Genomic DNA, 19416 nt, shown 5'->3' with positions numbered 1-19416 from the left:
TCTTCGTGAGGCCTTACTCAATGGAGCTGTATTAATTATTGTCTTCTCTCTGTAGAGACCTGCAGGACCCGAGCAGAGCTACGATGCTCTCCCAGGTAACGTTAGGTTAGTAACGTAGTTATATTATGGTCTATTAGGAAAAATTATTATCCAGCTAACTACAAATTATTGTGGTTGCTATTGGCCTGATAATACACAGAATACTAATATTGGTTAAGTTGTACAATGTAGAAGCTGTGAATATAATGTATTATATCTAGAGGTCGACACATACAGTACATATGCAGTGTTAGCACTGCTTAACTGGTTTATCTTTATAGTTTTGTGCTCATCTGTACTTTCCTAGTTATGACAAAGACTGGCTATCCTAACTCTAATTACATGTCTTCTGTTGCATTTGCAAGCAGGTCAGTATAAGGAAAATGTTCATAGTGTTTTTAAAGCCTACACATTTGCTAATGGCTACTTAAAAGCAAGATATTTTAATTGTAAATCACCCAACCTTGGAAGCCTCAGTTATCAGTAAGAACTTTGTTACCATTTGATTTGTGTAAGGAACTTTGTTATAATTTTCTATCACAGCTGACATCAGGCAGCAGGCAGTCCAACCAGGAGGATGTGGTAGCAGCAGAGGGAGAGGAGCCTTCAGTCTCTCTGTGGAGGAAACACTATGTGTGCTAAGGCTTCAAACAGCCAGGGTATAGACCAATCGAGTATGTATTGATCATATTTTGCTCAGATATTCAATGAACACTTACAATAAGCTTTTTCTTAAGTTTTCATTGGTGTACTTGTAGTTTCTAAATCCATTGTATGTCAATATATCCTACTACAGTACACTGTCCTGTAATTTAATGTGTTTACATAGTCTTACTGTAATTATATTTTAAAATGCACATAATATATTAAAACACTTTTTTACATTTACCCTTGTCTGTTTGTTTCAGTATATAATACAGGAAATAAGCTTGAGACTATTATAATGCTTTATTTTTAGTCCAATATAAAACTTCACATACATAATGGATATTTGAACGTATTTTGCTGGGGCCCCGGTGGTAGAAGAAGCTGGAACTCATTATTTGCAGTACATCACAGGTCAGGATCAGTTTTTCATCACCAACAATACACAAACATACTGAGTAATTGGGTTATGTATACATATTCAGTTGCTCTCTGCTGAATTGTGTCTGCAACAACACTTCTGAGGGTGGTGCAGGAATATCACACACAACTCCTAGACGCCTGGGATCATCTGTTCTCCTGAGCTCACTGATGGCCCACCTCTCCAGTCTGGACGACAGCCTTTTCTGCAGGACAGTTCTCTGAAGGGCTGGGATGTGGCTGTAGTCCTTCACTTCCTTGACTTCTTATTGTAAAGCTTGAAGTACCTTATTGGTTGATTAAAAAAAAGTGTTTGAAATTAGCTCAATAATAAATAATTGTAATAAAGCCTCCACTCTAGAAACATTTTTCTAGCTTTCCTGAACACTACTGGAACACTTATTTCTGGAATATTATTGATCACCCTTTCTAGATCCCTACCTCCACGTTGACTACATGTGTAAAGTAAGATATGGCTTCATGTTGAATTTAGCCAGCCACCAGGACACATGCACATCACATCAAACCATAAGGATCACTAAGCAAAGTATTTGTCAAGGGCCTGGTGTGTTAGTTAAAGTAACAATATGCATTAAATCTAAATATTGTTGACATTTACAGCGCTAAAATATACAAAAAATACGTCCGTTATCTGCCATCTTGAAGTAGTGCAAAGCAAGAAGAAACTGTACAGATGGAACATTATCTAATGTATGTGTCAACCTCTAGATATAATATTACATTCACAGCTTCTACATTGTACAACTTAACCAATATTAATATTGTGTATTATCAGGCCAATAGCAACCACAATAATTTGTATACATATATACAGTAAAAGAGGACCTATTTGGGCTGATTTTGTATGGAAAAGGAACAATAAAGATGAACACAAAGAAAGTAAGAAAAAGAGTGAGAGGAAGACGAGTTGAGGTAGAGGATGAGGTAGATGATGAGGTGGAGGATGAGGTAGAGGATGAGGTAGAGGATGAGGTAGAGGATGAGGTGGAGGATGAGGTAGAGGATGAGGTAGAGGATGAGGTAGAGGATGAGGTGGAGGATGAGGTGGAGGATGAGGTAGAGGATGAGGTGGAGGATGAGGTGGAGGATGAGGTAGAGGATGAGGCGGAGGATGAGGTAGAGGATGAGGTGGACGATGAGGTGGAGGATGAGGCGTAGGATGAGGCGGAGTATGAGGTAGAGGATGAGTTGGAGGATGAGGTAGAGGATGAGGCGGAGGATGAGGTGGAGGATGAGGTAGAGGATGAGGTGGAGGATGAGGTAGAGATGGAGGATGAGGTGGAGATGAGTAGTCTCCCAGTCTGAGGAAAGAAGCTGCACTGTAGTCTGCTGCTACTGTACGGTAATGGATACTTCTGACGGCAGCAGGTTGAACAGGCTGTGGTGGGGGTGGGCATTGACCCAATTCCATTACCACGTGCATAAAAATAGATGGATGGATGGATATATATATATATATATATATAGATAGATAGATAGATAGATAGATAGATACTTTATTCATCCCGAGGGAAATTTTAGGCATCCAGTAGCTTAGACAACCATAACACAACAAACACATATACATACATATATCTCACATACATAACAATCACTCACATACATTTAAAGAGTCAACAATTTGTGAAGTGATTACAAAGAATCAGAATCAGAAAATCTTTATTGCCAAGTACGTTTTTTTTACACATACAAGGAATTAGTTTTGGTGTTGTAGGTGCATGTCACACATTCTCTAAAATAAGAGGTTAAACAAAACAAAACAATATAAGTATAAATATATATACACAGTGGTCTGGTATGGACTGACCATGTGATGCAGTGACTATGATAAGTGTGTGCAATGGTGGTAGTGCAAAAGTGAACAGTGCAGGGAACAGTGCAATAGCTTATTATTAAATATTAACTATGACCATGAAAAGACAAGAATGTAAACATAATAGAATTGCTTGACAAACAAGAAAAGAAATAACATACTTTAAGAACAATAACAGGGAATAAGTTATAAGATGTAGATGTTATGACCACAGTCCAGATTGTGTAGGAGGGCTGATATAGCCTATAAGACAGTTGTACAGCAGACAGAGTGATATAATGGTAGGGGCTGAGAGAGACAGGCTCATGCTGAAAAGTCCATTTCTCCCCTCCCCCTTTGTGTGGTATTGAAGAGCTGGATGGCCCTGGGGACAAAGGACCTCATGTGTCAATGTCTCATGTGAATGTGCAGGATGATCACAAACACATTGTGCATGTTTTATGAGTAGCAGTAGTAACATGTAGTATGAAGTACTGTACGGTAGAGAGACAGAGTGCCTGGAAAACACACTGGACATATTCTGTTGACTAAAAGAAAAGGGATATAGAGCAAAAGAACTGAGCAGCTCAAACTGGAGTTACAGTCAAAGCCTCCTAAAACCAATCTTAAAGATGCAGTAGGTAAAACGTATAAAACTAACTTTCTGTCATATTTGCTGAAACTGACCCTATGTTCCAGTAGAACTACATGAAGCAGGTCATTTAAAAATAAATCCAGCTCCTCTGGCTCCACCTACAGCCTGTAGTGAGATTTGCAAAAATCCACAGCTGTTCAGATGCACCAATCAGGGATGTCTAACTGCGTGTCAATCACTGCTCAGGCACACACATTCATTCTCCCTTGTGGGCGGAGGGGCTTAGGAGACCGTTTTGTGCTTTAGCAGAAAGGGGGGAGGGACTGAGAAGTTGTCGATATTCAAATTCTTTGGCTAAGTCCTGGATCTTCACAATCCTATCTACAGCACCTTTAATGTTAGCCACAGCATGCCAGTTCTGATAAAAAAACTCTACAGGTAAATAAGTTTGTATAATGTGTGAACCAGGGCTGCACAATTAATCGCAATCTTATCGAAATCGCAATATGGACTAGTGCATTATCCAAATCGCGGGGGTGGGGGTGGGCGCACTATTTGTTAGAGGAAAAATATGTATCAATCCATTCTGAATGAAGTATTGTGGTGCTACACAGACCTCCCGGCCTCGAAATCCTATCCTACAGACTGAAGAAAAAAATCTGTTTGGTCTGATCCTAGCAAATAAAAAAAAAATCACACTATAATCATTTGAATTTCTTTTAATTTGAATATATTTCAATGTAAATGAGAATAATAATGCAAAAATAATTATTCCCTCCAATATCGTGAATCATATCGCAATTGCAATATTAGTCAAAATAATCGCAACAAGATATTTTCCCTTATATAGTGCAGCCCTAGTGTGAACTCAAATACACTACGTCTTTGGTTTTTAGAGGCTTAGTGTTTCCCAAAAGCAAAAACACAACCATTTTTTCATCAGCTTTATTTAGATCCAGTGTCATCGGTTGACTACTTCTCACACTATCGGGACTCTTACCTGAAACTGTAGACTTTTGGACACCAGTCAATCAAGAGTGTAGATGAAATGAGACCATTCACAACCATTTAAATATTGGCAGTCTTTATTTCAACAAGACTAAGAAATGTTGTTTAATATACATTTTCTCTTACAATTTAACATCTATCTCATCTTGTTTTTCCATAACATTTAGGAGATACTCTGACAAGTATAAATCTGGTGTACTGTTACGGCCTCTTTTAGAGACATCTAAACCGGCTGCGCTTTATTTACATGGTTTTTTTTTCTTCTTCTCAGTCTCTCCTCAGAAAGATTCCTTTCTGAAGAGTCCTTTCTGTTCTTGTGGGCCAAAGGCTGATGGTAGGTTTTCAGCACCTGTCCAACAGCCGCTGGACCGCCTCCTGCCAGCCGGAAAATGGTGCTGCCCTGGCCCGCAAGCACAGACATTTTACCATCATCACCCAAAACGTTTCCTCTGAGAGTTTGGGTTTCTTCACGCTCGACTCAACTCTTTCACATGACACGAACACATGCACAAGCCCTGGTAGAAAAATCAGGAGAACTGAACTAAACCGGTCACATGCAGAGGTAATGCCAAACCAGCATCGCCATTTTTAAATTAAGGCTTCAGTATTTTATGTGGGTTGCTTAGCTTTTTTTCAATCAAACCCTTCAAAGTCAGATTCCTAATATCGATGTCCTGTTTGATTTGGTCGTAGTCTTGCTTTTTTTTGAAGAACATTTCATGTCAACTTACAATCAACCTGTCAGTTTCAAAGCCAGACGAGAGGCACAAAGGCCATGTCCAGAATTTAGCATCTGTCTTAACTGCAGCCAATTGTTTCAGACCTGCAGACAAATGTGAAAACATGCCAATCCATTTTTCTGTTTTTTTTTTTTTTTTTTACAAAATGCGTATTCAAAGCCCCCGAATCTGATCAATTAAAATCAATTACCTTGAGAAATGAATTATGTTCACCTGCGTTTTTGCATATCCAATACTGGATTCTGAATACTGTATTTCGGATTGTCTATGTCCGTTCTAAAAGCATGTTTGCAATGACATTAAAATACATGCATAAGTTACTGTACATAAGCTACATGAGGCAGCATTCATTTTAGAGATGAAAATGGCTAGGTAATGCAACTAACAGACCCGATTATCAAATTAGAAGATAAAGAAAATCTAATGTTGTGCTTGTCAGCTGGTAACAATATACTCAAAACACCCTACAGGGAATCTGAGCAGATCAGAGATACAAATCATCAAAATCTACATTCTTTCTTTTACCTCAAGAAGTTGTTAATAATGTACCAAGGTTAAAAAAAAATAAAAAAATAAAAGGCACCATACATTGCATTCATTTTGGTAGCACTTGTGACAATACAACATTCCACCTCAAGTTGAAATGATGAGAACGTGAGAATAGGTAGATCAAATGGTTCCGGGTCCATTCATACCGACACAGGCCGCTTAAGAGGCACAAGTGTATCGTGGGATGGGGGACGTGGTTGAACAAAACGAGCACCAAAAAAAAAAAAAACTGCGCACACTGACCAAAAGTGCCCCCAATATCTGTGCACGTTGTCCTCTTCCACCACTTAAAACTAGCAGTAAAATCCACTGTAGTACCTAATATATATCTTCATACCAAAAATAGCTAAAAATTACAACACCTCTTCAACATAAAACCCTGTATTAAAATAATCTTTTCTTGATTTCAATTTGATCAAAGCACTTTGTCTTTTGTTCCTCTTCTCTAGTTTGATGTGAAACGCTCTGAACATACATGTTGTCACTTCCTTTTTTTTTTTTTTTTTTTTTTTTTTTTCAAACAAGTAAGACTGTGTAGTCCCACCCTCTGTGCTGAACTGAGCTACCAGTACCAATAAGGGCTTTCAGGACGTGTCAGCTTTGCCTTCTTCAGGGTTAATGCCAGGGGAGTCCTTCTCCTTCCACGCCAGTTACCTTTCACCAGGGTGCCAGCCAACATATCTCAACTCTAGCCGACACTTTCAACTCAACATCACTAGATTGCATTGACAATGAGAGCATGCATGAGGTATGACCTTACTTTTGAACTGTTTAAGCTGAGGAAATTAAATTAAAAAAAAAATTAAAAAAAATAACAAAAGGTAAATTAAAAGTTAGGTTGTGATAATGCTCACAGAAGACATACAATGATGCACGTTTGGGCTCGCAGGGCGCCCCAAAAGCTCTTCTAAAGAATGATTCCATCTCCAGGTCAAACATAAATACCTGTGCTGTAACTTCTCTCACTGTATTTCTGAGAAATGAGAAGAGTGTTTTTAACATTTCTCTGAAGCAAAGCGCACAAACGCTCCAAATGTTCCTTAGTTGAGAGCTATCTTCATAATTTCTGACTGGCTGATGTATGTCAATGTATAAGTACGCGGACACAAACATTCACAGTATGCACATTCAAATGATTGCTATGAATTGTTAATGTTCATAACATAAAACACATGATTTGTAGACCTCTGAATAATGGAAAGAAAGAACATCCTCAGAAATATGAAGATATGTCCCACCACAGGCACTAAATGTTCAACCAAACATCTGGCATACTATTCAGACATCAGATAGCAATCATTGAAAAGGCACAACAATGTATTATGAGATTAAATTGCCAAAATAAGACAATTATATGATGTTTGTAATGGTGCAAGCAGAGCCATAGTGTAGCTCCCAAAGAGCCATAAAGGAGTAAAGGTTTATCTGGGGGAAACAAGGTGGATTTCTTGGGAAGAAAAATCATATTCCTGTACACTGATGTCCTCAAAACATACAAACAAATAATTAAAAGTGAAGTTATTGTAATATTAAGAAGAGTTTTTCCCCCCTATGGCGGATAGTCCAAGGTCCTGAAGGCAGTCTTTTTAAAGTCTCTCTGACAGTTTTCTCCTTCGCTCCACCAATTCTGGTCGTTTTCTTCCTCTTCCTGCCCAGCCACTTTTATCTCAAGTGGGGAGCGAGCAGGGCCAGGGCCAGCCCGCAGAGCGCCAGCGCCACGCTTCCTTGTGAGGCGACCCCCCCAGCTGAGGGCGAACCCACTGAATCAATCCGGGGTTTGACAGGGCTCCGTGTAGTGGAGAAGTACATGTCTGTGTCGCAGGATGGAGAGTCGCAACCGCTGCCGCTCTCCTCTCCTCCACTGCCATCCTCGTCTAGACAAAAAAACACACACTAAGGGTCAGACGTGTACAGCTAGGACGTGATGTCATCAAGAAAACATCAGGAAGAACGTTAACCATCCTCACCGGTCTCAAAAGAGATGTCATTGCCACTGTGTGCAGCTTTGAGCCAGCTTGTCATTTCCTTCAAAACGGCAATCTGACTGCGAATAACAATGTCTGGCTTTGTTATGTCCACGTCCACATCAGGGTTTGATACCTGATTGGCCAGTCCATTGCCAATGACAACTGACTCGTACCTATGTAGAGCGAGAATCAATATTAGTCAAGATGATGGATTATTTTACAATGCTTGATGTATGGTGTGTGTGATATGTGTGTGTGTGTGTGTGTGTGTGTGTGTGTGTTTATCTTACCTGCTTTTTGCGGTTCCATTCCAGCACTCATCCCCAGGTGCAATCCTCTCACCTGCACACACGGTCTCTGGCAATGTGGACCAGAACTTCTTGGCATGTTTCAGCTTCTTCTTCACGTCAGTGGTCTGCATAGAAAACACGCACACACAAAAAAATTAAAATAAAGAAAAATAGAAGAAAGTCAGTCAGGCACAACTACTTAAAGCAAAGCAGCAGTGGTCTGGTTGTGCTCCGGGTTTTTCCTCAGTCCTTACCAATCGATCTAAACTTGTACCGGCAGCGGTAGTGGGCCTAGCATCAGGACTGTAAGGGCGGAAGCGGCCGTTAAAGCCTGTATCTTTGATAGAGCGTTTGGAACGGAAGGCCTTGCTTGGTTTAGGCTGCCCACATCCTTGGAAAACCTGTCAGAAATGAACAAGTATAAAGTGAACTTAGTGGATCTCTTCATTCCTTGTCATTCTTTTTTTTTTTTTTTTTTTTTTTAAATACTGTGAAATGATACTGACTTTCTGTGACACTTGCATGCTGTTCTCCTGCATGTTCATGATGGCCTCGGAAATCTTCACGTCGATGGGATCCATGACGGACTCAAAATTAAAGGGACCTTCAAGCCTCTCTGCTAGACTAAGCATGGCATCTGAAAACCAGAACATAACATCAAAATAAAAAAAAATAAAAAAGAGCACTAGAAATGGATCCACTGCAGGATGTGATTTTCAAGCTTGATGTTGCAAAAAGCTGCCACTAGAGGGAAGCACGTGCCCAAGAGCAGGTGATCGTTAACCAGGGAAAACTGAGACCTCCGGTTACGGCAGAGGGAAGCTGCTGCACAGCAAAGAGGCAGCACAAACCAGATGCCTCCACAAGAGAGTAGCAGTGTCAGCAGCCAGGGACGGGCGCATGTAAGTGTGGTAAAGAAACCAGGAAACATAGTGTGGAAAGAGTATAACACATACAGAGGACAACAGTGGATATGTGCACCACCCTGAACATAATGAAACTGATCTGGGTCTGTGTTTACACAACACAGGAGCTGCATTCGTCACAACATGTACAACTTGCACTACCCCTCTCTCTCTTGCCTTTATACATGATGCTAAAGAATGAGGGACATGTTTATACATGTTTTTTTTACAGTAAACACTGTGGGGGTTTGTTAAACGTGTTCTCGCTAAACTGCAATAACCCACAATACGCTACAAAGAATATATATCTCATCATCTAATTACCCCAATTCTATCATGTCACACTGGTTTCAAGCCCACAGAGGTAAAGAGAGATACATGTTTAGATAAGGCTGAAGTAGATTAAGTTAGATTAGTTTGAACATAAATTATTATTATTCTTTGGTGAAATATGAGCACTGCAGTGGCAACTTGTAAAAGAACACGAGCAGGGAGTTGTATAAATATACTCTGCTGCCAATTCAAACACTTTACGGCATTTTGGTTGTAGCGGGGTGCACTCTCGGTCAGGTTAGTTTAATAACGGCTGCAGAAGGTGTCCTTGATCGTGCGGTGACCACTTACCGAGGAAGTTGTTCCATTCAGTGTCCAAGTCGGCCTGGTTGGCCAAACAGCCACGCAACACATTCAGACAGTAATTCTGGCAGGGTTTCAGGGCCACCTGGCCCGAGCAGTAGGGACAGTACAACATCTTCATGGACGCTCGCACACAGCTGGGAGACGCACTGACCTGGAGGAGGCAGGGGGGCAGTTAGCAGACTGCTATCATTTCACCAGAGCAAAAACACTCCTCCAACATCACCACAGACACATATTTAGACTATGAAAAAGCATGACCATTAATTTTATAAGCCAACTCCACAAAGCAGTATAATCTAATCACCAATGAATCACTCACTGCAGTGGAAAAACATGCTGTACCAGAACAGTCTATGTGGTTTATGTTATCAGAGACTGTAATGGAACAGTATAATTGTCCAAGAAAGATATGAAGTCAGAAACACAGAAGGGAGGGGTGGACACAGCTTTCTGGAAAAACCTTAAAGTGTCCAGTAGCTTTTTTTGTAGCAAAGATGAACGTTTTATAAGTACCTCTAACTTACCATAGAAACTTTATTGACCACCTCTGGCATGAGGGTCAGGCCGCGCACAAAGGTGCGTGCAGCGACAAAGGCCCGTGTCAGCTGGATGCGGAGCTTGCGAGGCACATCGCCGAAGGGCTGCAGCTGCTCCGTGTGCCGGCTGACACACTCCATGTAGGCGTCGGTGAACTCGTACTGCACGTTGACCAACCGGAACATCCTCTCCAGGAGGTCGGCCCAGAAGTCCGACAGCATGGAGTCCAGGTTGACGGCAGCGCCGCCGGACACGTAGTACCGAGTCAGGGCTTCGAAGAACTTCTTGAACAGTTCTGCATTCTGCACATACATCATCCCGTATGTACGCACGAACATGCTGTGCAGCGAGACCTCAGCATTTTTCAAAAGCTCACGGAAAAACTCTGTGGAGAAGAGAAAGAGATGGATTAGTGCGATGACTCAATCTTGAGGCTGCCAAAGAGCCAGAACAAACAATTTTACATTGTTAACATTTCATGTCTGTCTTCAGGGAGAGATTTATTGTAAAGATGTTACAAAGGAAATTGAGTTTGTATGATGGATACCATATTGCTTGGGACATCTACAGAGACCAAGAGCTGATATTATCAATCTTTAACTCAATAACTTCTCCATATGATTTCACTTGTTTGGGCACAGTAAATTCACACTTTGTGGGTATCTCATTACAAAACATAAGGCAACACACAAGCACATTGTGAGGTTTTCATCAAGATGTCAAAATATACAGATTCCAGCATGACCACAGTGCATGTAAATAACAAAATTATTGCTGTCGTCTATAAAAATGAACATTTCAAAAGTACAATATTGCTGCCACAAAGCTGTATTCTGGTACATCTAAAGGACCTTGATATGCAGAGCCCTCCACCCACACCTTTGCTTTCTGACTCTATGGCTGTCCTGCTGCCACCATTTGAAATCAGATAGACGGTTAGTCCGCTTCACCTGTGCCCATGTCCTGACATTTTGAGTATCTCAACAGAAACAGTTTAAGCATAAAATCTTGGATGAAAGGCAAAGGAATGTGTTGGGATGGGAGGGAGACGGTTGGAAATGAGGAGATGAGAGGAGTGAAGCACAGAGGAGCGAAGCAGGAGGGGTGAAAGGTGGAGCCGGAGCATCTCTGTCAGGCTGAACGAGCGGCCACGCCATTCAGCAGAGATGTCTCTCCACATCAAGCCGCTTCAAACTGACCACCATCAATGGCATTTTTCTGTTGTCACATTCCATTCGCTTTCCTTTCTCCCGGCTTGTCTTGCACTGTCCTTCAGAGGCATTTTCAATAGGATTACTGAATAATGCGACCCCCCCCCCCCCCCCCCCCCCCCGTATATGGACCAGCCCTGCATCTCCCTCCCTCCGCTGCTTTCACTTCATCAGTTCCTTCAGCGAGCTCTCTTCACTAGAGACAGGGAACAATGACCTACTTCATCCTGAGGAATGTCCATCACCCCCCCCCCCCCCCCCCCCCCCCCCAATAATCCAGGCCCCCTCTCCCACGGACACCCCCCCCCCCCCAACTTTCTTAATCTGAACAAAATGAGAATTCCTCAGAGTCTCTGAAAAATGCTTCACCTTCAGTCTCGCTTGCATGCAAGCATACACTCACCCCCTTTCACTCATCTCTCGCTCTTTTTTCTTTGTTTTGTTCGCTCTCCGTCTCCCCAATACTTCTGTCCCGCTGCAGTTTCTCTGGGTTCCCTCTGCTTGGCTTTGAAATGTAAAGTTCCCATGCTCTCACAGAGGGAGTCACTAAATGCTCCCTGCCACCAGCGCGCACACACACCGACACACACCGACACACACCGACACACACCGACACACACACACACACACACACAGCACTGTCACACACACACCAAGTAGCACTGTCACTTCCACTTCAGACTGACACACTAAAAAGAAAAAATGAGGTTGGGGAGGGGTGCGGGTGGCTTGGGGCGGGTTAAATTGAGGGCTTTTTTAACTCCAAATCCCCACTGTGTCGCCAAGGATACCGGAAACACTGCAGTCCCTCCATTTACCTCCCCGCCATCATTGCCCCCCCCCCCCTCCAACACACACGCATACACACACAAAGCCAGGAGAGAGGGCACCAAGTTCCACGCTCCATTGACAGAGATTAAAACAAAAGGTCCACCCCCACCCCTGGAATGTCATAGTAGCCACAAGTTTAAAGTCAGTGAAAGGAGGAGGAGGTGATGAGGAGGAGGAAGAGGCATGAAGCAGGAGAACAACCCTAAACTTCTCTATTTCCATTCTACAGTTTATTAGAGCGGTAATGCCTATATGCTAAACAGATAAGCCCTGTAATGAGTTTGGACAAACCCACTGGTTAAAAAGAGAGCGGCCTGTGCAGGATGTGTGTGAGCAGTGTGTGTGTGTGTGTGTGTGTGGGGGGGGGGGTGTTTGGCCTGAAGTATGAGCAGCATTACACAGGCATCTTGCATTGTCATTAAAAACTGTTTATGACATGCAGCCGCCTGCCAGACATAGGAGCTGAATATTCCCTCAGGATTTTTCCATTAAAAAATGCGCCTGTCGCTCAGCCAATGGTCTGACAGAATCTGGGTGAAAGGTTACACAAGAGAGTGTACGCTGTAGCAAAATGTAAGGAAGAAGGACGACTCCTGCCTCTGTGAGTATTCGTCTTTCCCTTCCTTGCTCCCCTCCTCACCCTGTCATCATTTCCACATGTTGCAGAGAAGGCCCTAAATTATGAGCGATGATCTTAGGCCCAATCCATCATAGGAACAGAGGAGCTTACCGATCTCCTCCCACTCCTCCCTCCTACTTCCTCCTCCAAGGAACTTCCCTCCTCTCCCCCGCACCCCCACCCGTGTCCCTATAAACTCTGCTCCTCCCAATCCCAGCCCAGGCAGTAATTGCATCCTATTTGTGCCAATTAGTCCCTGCGCTTCTCCGTTTTCTTATGGGATGGGATTCTGTCCCTCCTGCTGTTGGACTTCAGTGCTTCAGATGGATGTCTCTTATGTGTGTGTGTGTGTGTGTGTGTGGAGACAAGGGGCCTTAATCCATGTGCTTAAATCCCAGACATAGGCTTGCTCTGCTGGATGGGGTCAGTGCAGCAGGACAGACAGGCTGAGGCCAGGACAAATGCACTAAGTGAGGAGACACAGAGAGGTAAGAACTATTTCTGGCCCTGGTCTTAATTGGCCATGACTCCCAGCTCCAGGCGCATGATGATGAGAGCCTAATCACATACGCTACTTCCTGAGTTTGTTAGTGTGTGAGTGCATGTTGTTGTGTCTGTCTTCATGTACAGTCGCAGCTGTGTTTACGCACACATGCATGCCACTTCTCGTGAGCAATTAGCTGACGTCATCATCACGCGAAAGTCCACTTTGGTAACAGCAAATACAATAAGTACTTCCGGTGTTATTTTACTGACAGGAAGTGTCTCCTTTAGGGTGTCTGGATGTGACAACAGGAAATAATAGGATGGCAACCTGAGCCTGTCACCGTATCCAGAGAGAGAGACTAGTCTAATGGCCCAGGTGGAAGAGAGCACAGCAGGCCTTTGTAAAGAGATCCCACATCTAACAGTTCAGAGACAGCAGCAACCTGCCTACAGTGATGAGGAGGGGCAGGGGGCACAAAAGGGGAGGAAGGTAAATGAAGCGCAGGGAAGCGTTTCACTGTCAGCTCGAGGACTGCCCCCTCTTGGTCAAATAAGATGACCCTACAGTTGTTCAGGCTTTGTTAGAAGAAGGGCGTTGTGCGTGATGGAAAGAGAAAGGTTCGAGGGGCAGAGAGGGTTTTTTGAGAGAGTGGGGCATGAGATGGGGACAAAGGGCAGTAAGAGAGGAGAAAAAGAGGGGCCGGACGGCTTGAGCAGCCGCTGCATTCCGACACGTCACATTCCTGTTCACATCTGGCTGCAATACACACTCTCCTCGTTACTGACTATCCCTCACTCCCTTTCACGGACACATAAGATCTGAAGGTCTCTGACCCGCATATGCACAGGCACGCATGTGTAACCGCAAACGCATCAAAGCACGGACATAACTGCCCCTAACAAGCAAAATTCCAATGTATTCAGAAACTTTAAAATCCAACGCTTTTGATCTTTTACAGTCAATGTGTTTTTCAGTCAATCCTCTCCCCGCTATATTATCAAGCATCTTTTCCAGCAGAGCTGCAGTGGTGGCACGGTCGGGTGGCTGAGGGTAGTCAAAGCTGCCCACGCTACCTCAGTGACTCAGCACTGTCGTATGTTCCCATGCGCTCCTACCCTCAGAAAGGGGAAACCTGATCCCAATATTTACAGGCATACACACATGTGCACACACACAGAGAAACAGGAAGTACAGAGAAGCCTAATTTGAAGATGTGTGTGGTCCGTCTGGAAGCGCGCACGTCTCTCTGGAGAGAAGGGAACGATGAGGCAGGGAGCTGAGACGCTGAGAGACAGGTGGACGGGCCAACGGACACAGACTGACTGTCTCCGCTCAGGGCAGTGCACTGGCAGGTGGGAGCGTCCGTCAAAAATCATGCAACACAAGTGCTGCTATGGGGAACACTGGCAAGCAGCATAATATAGTCTGAAAAGTGGTGGGTTGCATGTGTGTGTTTGTTTGTGTAAGTGTGTTTGCTTACTGTCAAAGTGGTCGTGCCTCTGTCTGAAGGTGGATTGTAAGTTGGTGCTAAGCCTGGAGACGGGAGCTTTGATCTCCGTGTGGCTCTGCTGGCTCAGCTTCTCCTCCATCTCTACCGTGCAGCAGGAGAAACCCTGCGGACACACTTTCAGGGAGGCTCCTGGAAGAGACGAGGACAATACACAGTTAAACACCACGGGATTCAGGAAACTGTCATCACAAGTCGCATCAGCACAAAATACCTCCAATCATTTATGTTAGAATAAAACCCGTTGGTAATTCAATTTACAGTTCTCATATTCTGCTTTTTGGCTTTTTCCCTTTCCTTAATTGTGTTATATATCTTTTTTGTGCACGTTATAGGTTTACAAAGGTAAAAAGCCCAAAGTCCACCCCAAAGGGACTTACCATCTCCAACAGAAAACACTGTTCACAAACTGCTCCAAACAGCTCTATTGTAGTCCAGCCTTTACTTCAGAGACAAACGTGGTCACTTTGGAACACACGTTATAATGCTCGCCTAGCTGCTAGCATGGCACGCCCTCATACTCTGCTTCTGACTGGCTAGTAGTCCTTACCTAGCTACTGAGCATGTGCGACTCCCAACAAAGATTGAACAGCAGTGAGATGTCTCACTCTGTAGCTAAAACAGAGAGCTCAACACACAGGGTGAAAAGAGGAGCTGCAACAATGTGCAGTACAACAAAAATATGTTTTGAAAATTAAACCATGTAAACCTATTCTGATATAACCTGAAAATGAGCATAATATGAGCACTTTAAATAATATAAGTTCAGAATTATAACAGAAGGGGCAGAGGGGCTCTGCAAATTGGCTGACTTTAGTGGATACTTTACTTGTCTGAAACACACTTATCGACCATTAACAATTTCTTGCTTTTGTCTTGGAGGAAACCTTTCTACTGAGTAACAACTGCACTCCTCACCAAATCAAATGCACCTTGGCTGTGAAAACCACCTGAACTGTACTTAAGTGGATTAATTGCAGCTCAGAGCAGTCTTTAGCCGGCCACTTTACAGAGCCTTGCTCTTATCCTGACACTTCCCTGTCCTGATTGATAGTTCAGTGCTGTAGCTTTCTCTGAGTGCTGTGTCCTTCGAAAACACAGACTTTTAAGAGGAGAGGATTAGCTCTTTACCCACTTTGCTGGTGAGAAGACTGACTCCAGCCATGTGAACATTGATGCAGATAAATGTAAAAATGCTTTTTTCCTCTTTTTATAGCTTTGAATCCACATTTTTAAAAATGCAAGAAATTTACAGTTCTGTCTGTTGTATCTTGAAGCACCTTTTTTAAATATGATGTCCGTGTGACCTCAGACATCTGACAGTCGTTTTAAACGCTTGCTCTGTAAACAAACAGCCACCTGATGGAAACAGTGTAAGGCTGCTGGCTTAATTGGCCTTAACATGCCGAACAGGAGACATGTGAAGGGTCTTTCGGTTTTGGAAGTTCATTGTAGTTGGACAAATGTTCTGAAAATGCTTGTGTAGACAGACAACGTTGAACCGTTTAAAAAGTTTCAAACAGATCTACATTAATGCGGACGCGGTCTTGTACCGAGCCAAAAACCTCAACCCAACCAAATCCTCTGAGCTTTTACTCTGTTTTCTACTCACAACCATTATACAAAACCTAAATAGTGCCTTTGATAAAAGAGCAACTGCCAACTTTGTGAGAAGTGAGTTTAACATCCAATTAAAAAGGAGGGTCAGGGGAGGACGAATGCAAAGTCACAGCTGCAATAATGTTTTGTTTTAAATGTGGCTGTTGGAATTTAGGAGAACACAGGGATCCTTTCACTGCATCGAGGCACCCACGACCTGTTTGGTTTTCCCCAACAGCTCGTGCTTACTGACTCGAGGCCTGTGTGCATGCACAGGTTACTGCGACTGGCGGGGCTTCCATGTCATACATGGACTGGAGCTTTAATAATACCTGTAATGTTTTCCAGCATTGATTAATCTTAGACTAATTTAGTGTAAAGAAACAATGCAGACTTTCCACATGCTATGTGCATTGAAATGTGTTATGTTTCCTTTATAGGAAACCTTGAAATGCATCAGCATTTGATTCTAAAGCTACAGGAAACTAAACAGGCGTTAGCTGGGCCTATGATCATTATCAATAACAGTGACTTTCTTTCCTGCCGTTTCGTTAATTTTCACATCTTCTTCTGAGCGGCCGTGAATTTGTTTTGTTAAGATGTAAATTATTTCACCATAAAAAAAAATAAAAAAAAATCCAAGCAACTTCCTCCAAGTGATCAAAAGACGACATAAATGATGAAATATGTCTCATCCACGCTATAAGCCTGCTCATGCTCTTTACTGGTGAATGGATTAGGTTAAGCTTACTTCCTTTTCTCACGTGTATTACAGCATGAACTAACCTTTTCCATTACTATTTTTTTGGTTCAGGTAGTTATGAGCTCCTCTGGTTTGATCATCAGTATACGACTGCGGGATTTTTCTGTTACCTTTCACGGCTGGTTGCCATGTTTAATATGTCGCCGTAACAACCTGAGCCATGTGGATTGTTCTTTCTGTGACATCTTGAGGTTGTTTTCATTCTTTTGGTGCATGTAATAGAAAAACAGGACTTACTTTGGTGACTTGTGTTTTTTGATATACATACTTTTGCATAGATAAGTCTAGATCAAGTTTCCTACAGCTTTAAGAGTGTGATGTGTGATTGGCTTCAAACAACACAGCCCATCTCAGTTTTGCCTCAGTACGCTGAACATCAAACTGAATAACACACCACGTTTGGAAAAGTTCCCTGCTCGTCTGAAATAGTAGCTAAAATGTTGAAAAATTAAACGGCAGGGTCAGAAGTGACTGATAGCAATACAATCATCTAAACAGGGCACCAGAGGGAGGGATGCGCCCTGGCGCCATAAACTGGACCCCTCCGTCTGGGATCAAGTCCAAATAAGCCTCAAGTCACTCCTTCTCTCACAGTCCTCTCCCCAAACTCATCTCTCTCCCCCTCCAACCCTCACCCAGTCCATCCGACCCCCCTCCTATATGCACATGCACATACACACACATACCCAGGCACAGTTGGCAGCCCCTACCTAAACACATTCACACATCACATCACTGCTCAACACATGGCTCTTTGTAACAGCACGATTGGAGGTACAGGGAGCCACACACACACACACACACACACACACACACACACACACACATACACACACAAACTTTTAGGTGAAACAGCCATCCAGTCTCTCCTCCAGCAGGGCCCCCTGCTTGCCCACAGCACAGGCGTACAATCAAAAGGGCTATATCCACATGGAAAATAGCCCTAGTTACCAAAGTACACAAATAAAAGTGAGATGGTCAATATTTCACAGGAATGTCTGTACAAATGTCACATTGTTAGCTCAAAGGATTAAGTCTCTGAAAACTGAAGATTCTTAGCTAATGCATACTTTGTGAAAACATTTTGGCAGCCAATTTCTCAAACCACTGGGAGAAAAATGGCCCTGCCTGGAACACAAGAGAGCGAACCGTTAACAAGAACAGTTAGATCCTATAAAAATCAACATCATGCCGGACTTTGCGTGACATGTTTCTGCCTCACTATTTCACAATGAGCTTGGTCAGTGGATGCATCAGTCATTTCTCTACCATCGTGGCATGAATAGTCTTTGTGTGATGGGTGAACTGGCTCTCAGTTGCCTTACGGTGGAGTTCCTTTAAGGGGCCTCTCACCCCTCCAGCTTCCCAAGTACTTGTAATAAGAGGCAGAGACAGAACATTGTTCAAATGTCGCTCAGAAGAGGAAAACTGCCATTTATGGTGGTCAAAACAAGAGAGCAGCATCTTGTAAACAAACATGTGACTGTGTGTCATGGTATTCATCAGCTCTCCACTGCTTTCCTGCCTTCCCTTTGTGGGGAGACCACCATCCCCTTTAAATGGCTCATAAAATAAGTCACTTCCCTTTGACATTGTCCTGCCTCTCAAACTCTGTTCTCAGAGGAAGGATGGTGGGGGAGGTGAAAACGCCTCACAGACAAAAACCAGATTAGACACCTCACCGCCCCCTCTGCCTGCCATCATGTGCCCCTGAACCAGACGGACCTCAGGGTGCCCCCCCACCTCCGCCTCGACTGCCACCACCCTGCAGGCTTAACCAGCGAGGTCAGGGGTTAACAGCCACTCCTCTGAGAGAGGTCCTGTCCTCTGACCCCCCCACCGTCCGTCCGCCAGCCAGCACATTCACCGCCACACACAGTAACACCAACACACACAACAAAAACCCATAAATACAAGCAATTAAGAGCCGTAAAAGTCGCAAACGCATGCAAAACATATAAATAGAAAACCTTAACTTATACTCCAATCTGAAGTCATAAAAGTCCCTCAAGGATTATTCCTGTACCCTTGTGAACTCAGGACATCACTAAAACTGCTAAGGGAGCCGAGAAGGAGGCCATGGGGTTACGCATGTCACGAAGCATTCGGCGACGTCTGTCACCAATTGGAGCCTGGTGGTCTGCGACTGAACCAAACCTCCCAGCTTTCGCACAGACATCAACATTTGTAAATAATTAAATGATAAACTGTACGCTGCTCATAGTCTATGTACATACTAATTCAATCCCAGT

General features: G+C 43.3%; 1 protein-coding gene and 1 long non-coding RNA gene across 3 annotated transcripts in view; one reads left to right on the top strand and one right to left on the bottom strand.

Moving 5' to 3' along the window:
- Window positions 1-925, top strand: LOC118494703. Its single transcript, XR_004896853.1, has 2 exons — window positions 1-105; window positions 583-925. It is a non-coding gene; the product is annotated as an uncharacterized LOC118494703 (long non-coding RNA).
- A 3744-nt stretch (window positions 926-4669) lies between these two features.
- gpc4 (glypican 4) overlaps window positions 4670-19416 on the bottom strand; it is a 33239-nt gene continuing 18492 nt past the window's right edge. Inside the window, exons 2-9 of one of the 2 annotated variants that reach the window (XM_036005526.1) lie at window positions 14776-14934; window positions 10135-10532; window positions 9596-9761; window positions 8573-8703; window positions 8321-8467; window positions 8067-8191; window positions 7768-7949; window positions 4670-7683 (exon numbers count right to left, since the gene is read on the bottom strand). In XM_036005526.1, coding sequence (XP_035861419.1) covers window positions 7472-7683; window positions 7768-7949; window positions 8067-8191; window positions 8321-8467; window positions 8573-8703; window positions 9596-9761; window positions 10135-10532; window positions 14776-14934 — 1520 coding nt within the window. In that variant the 3' untranslated portion in view covers window positions 4670-7471. The remainder of the gene's footprint in view (window positions 7684-7767; window positions 7950-8066; window positions 8192-8320; window positions 8468-8572; window positions 8704-9595; window positions 9762-10134; window positions 10533-14775; window positions 14935-19416) is intronic. The other variant, XM_031280088.2, reaches the window with a different exon arrangement.

Source organism: Sander lucioperca, chromosome 1, assembly GCF_008315115.2.
Source record: "Sander lucioperca isolate FBNREF2018 chromosome 1, SLUC_FBN_1.2, whole genome shotgun sequence".
In the NCBI taxonomy this organism is placed as follows: Eukaryota; Metazoa; Chordata; class Actinopteri; order Perciformes; family Percidae; genus Sander; species Sander lucioperca.
The sequence above is the reverse complement of the archived record's forward strand: the minus strand, read 5'-3'. Positions and strand labels throughout refer to the sequence as shown.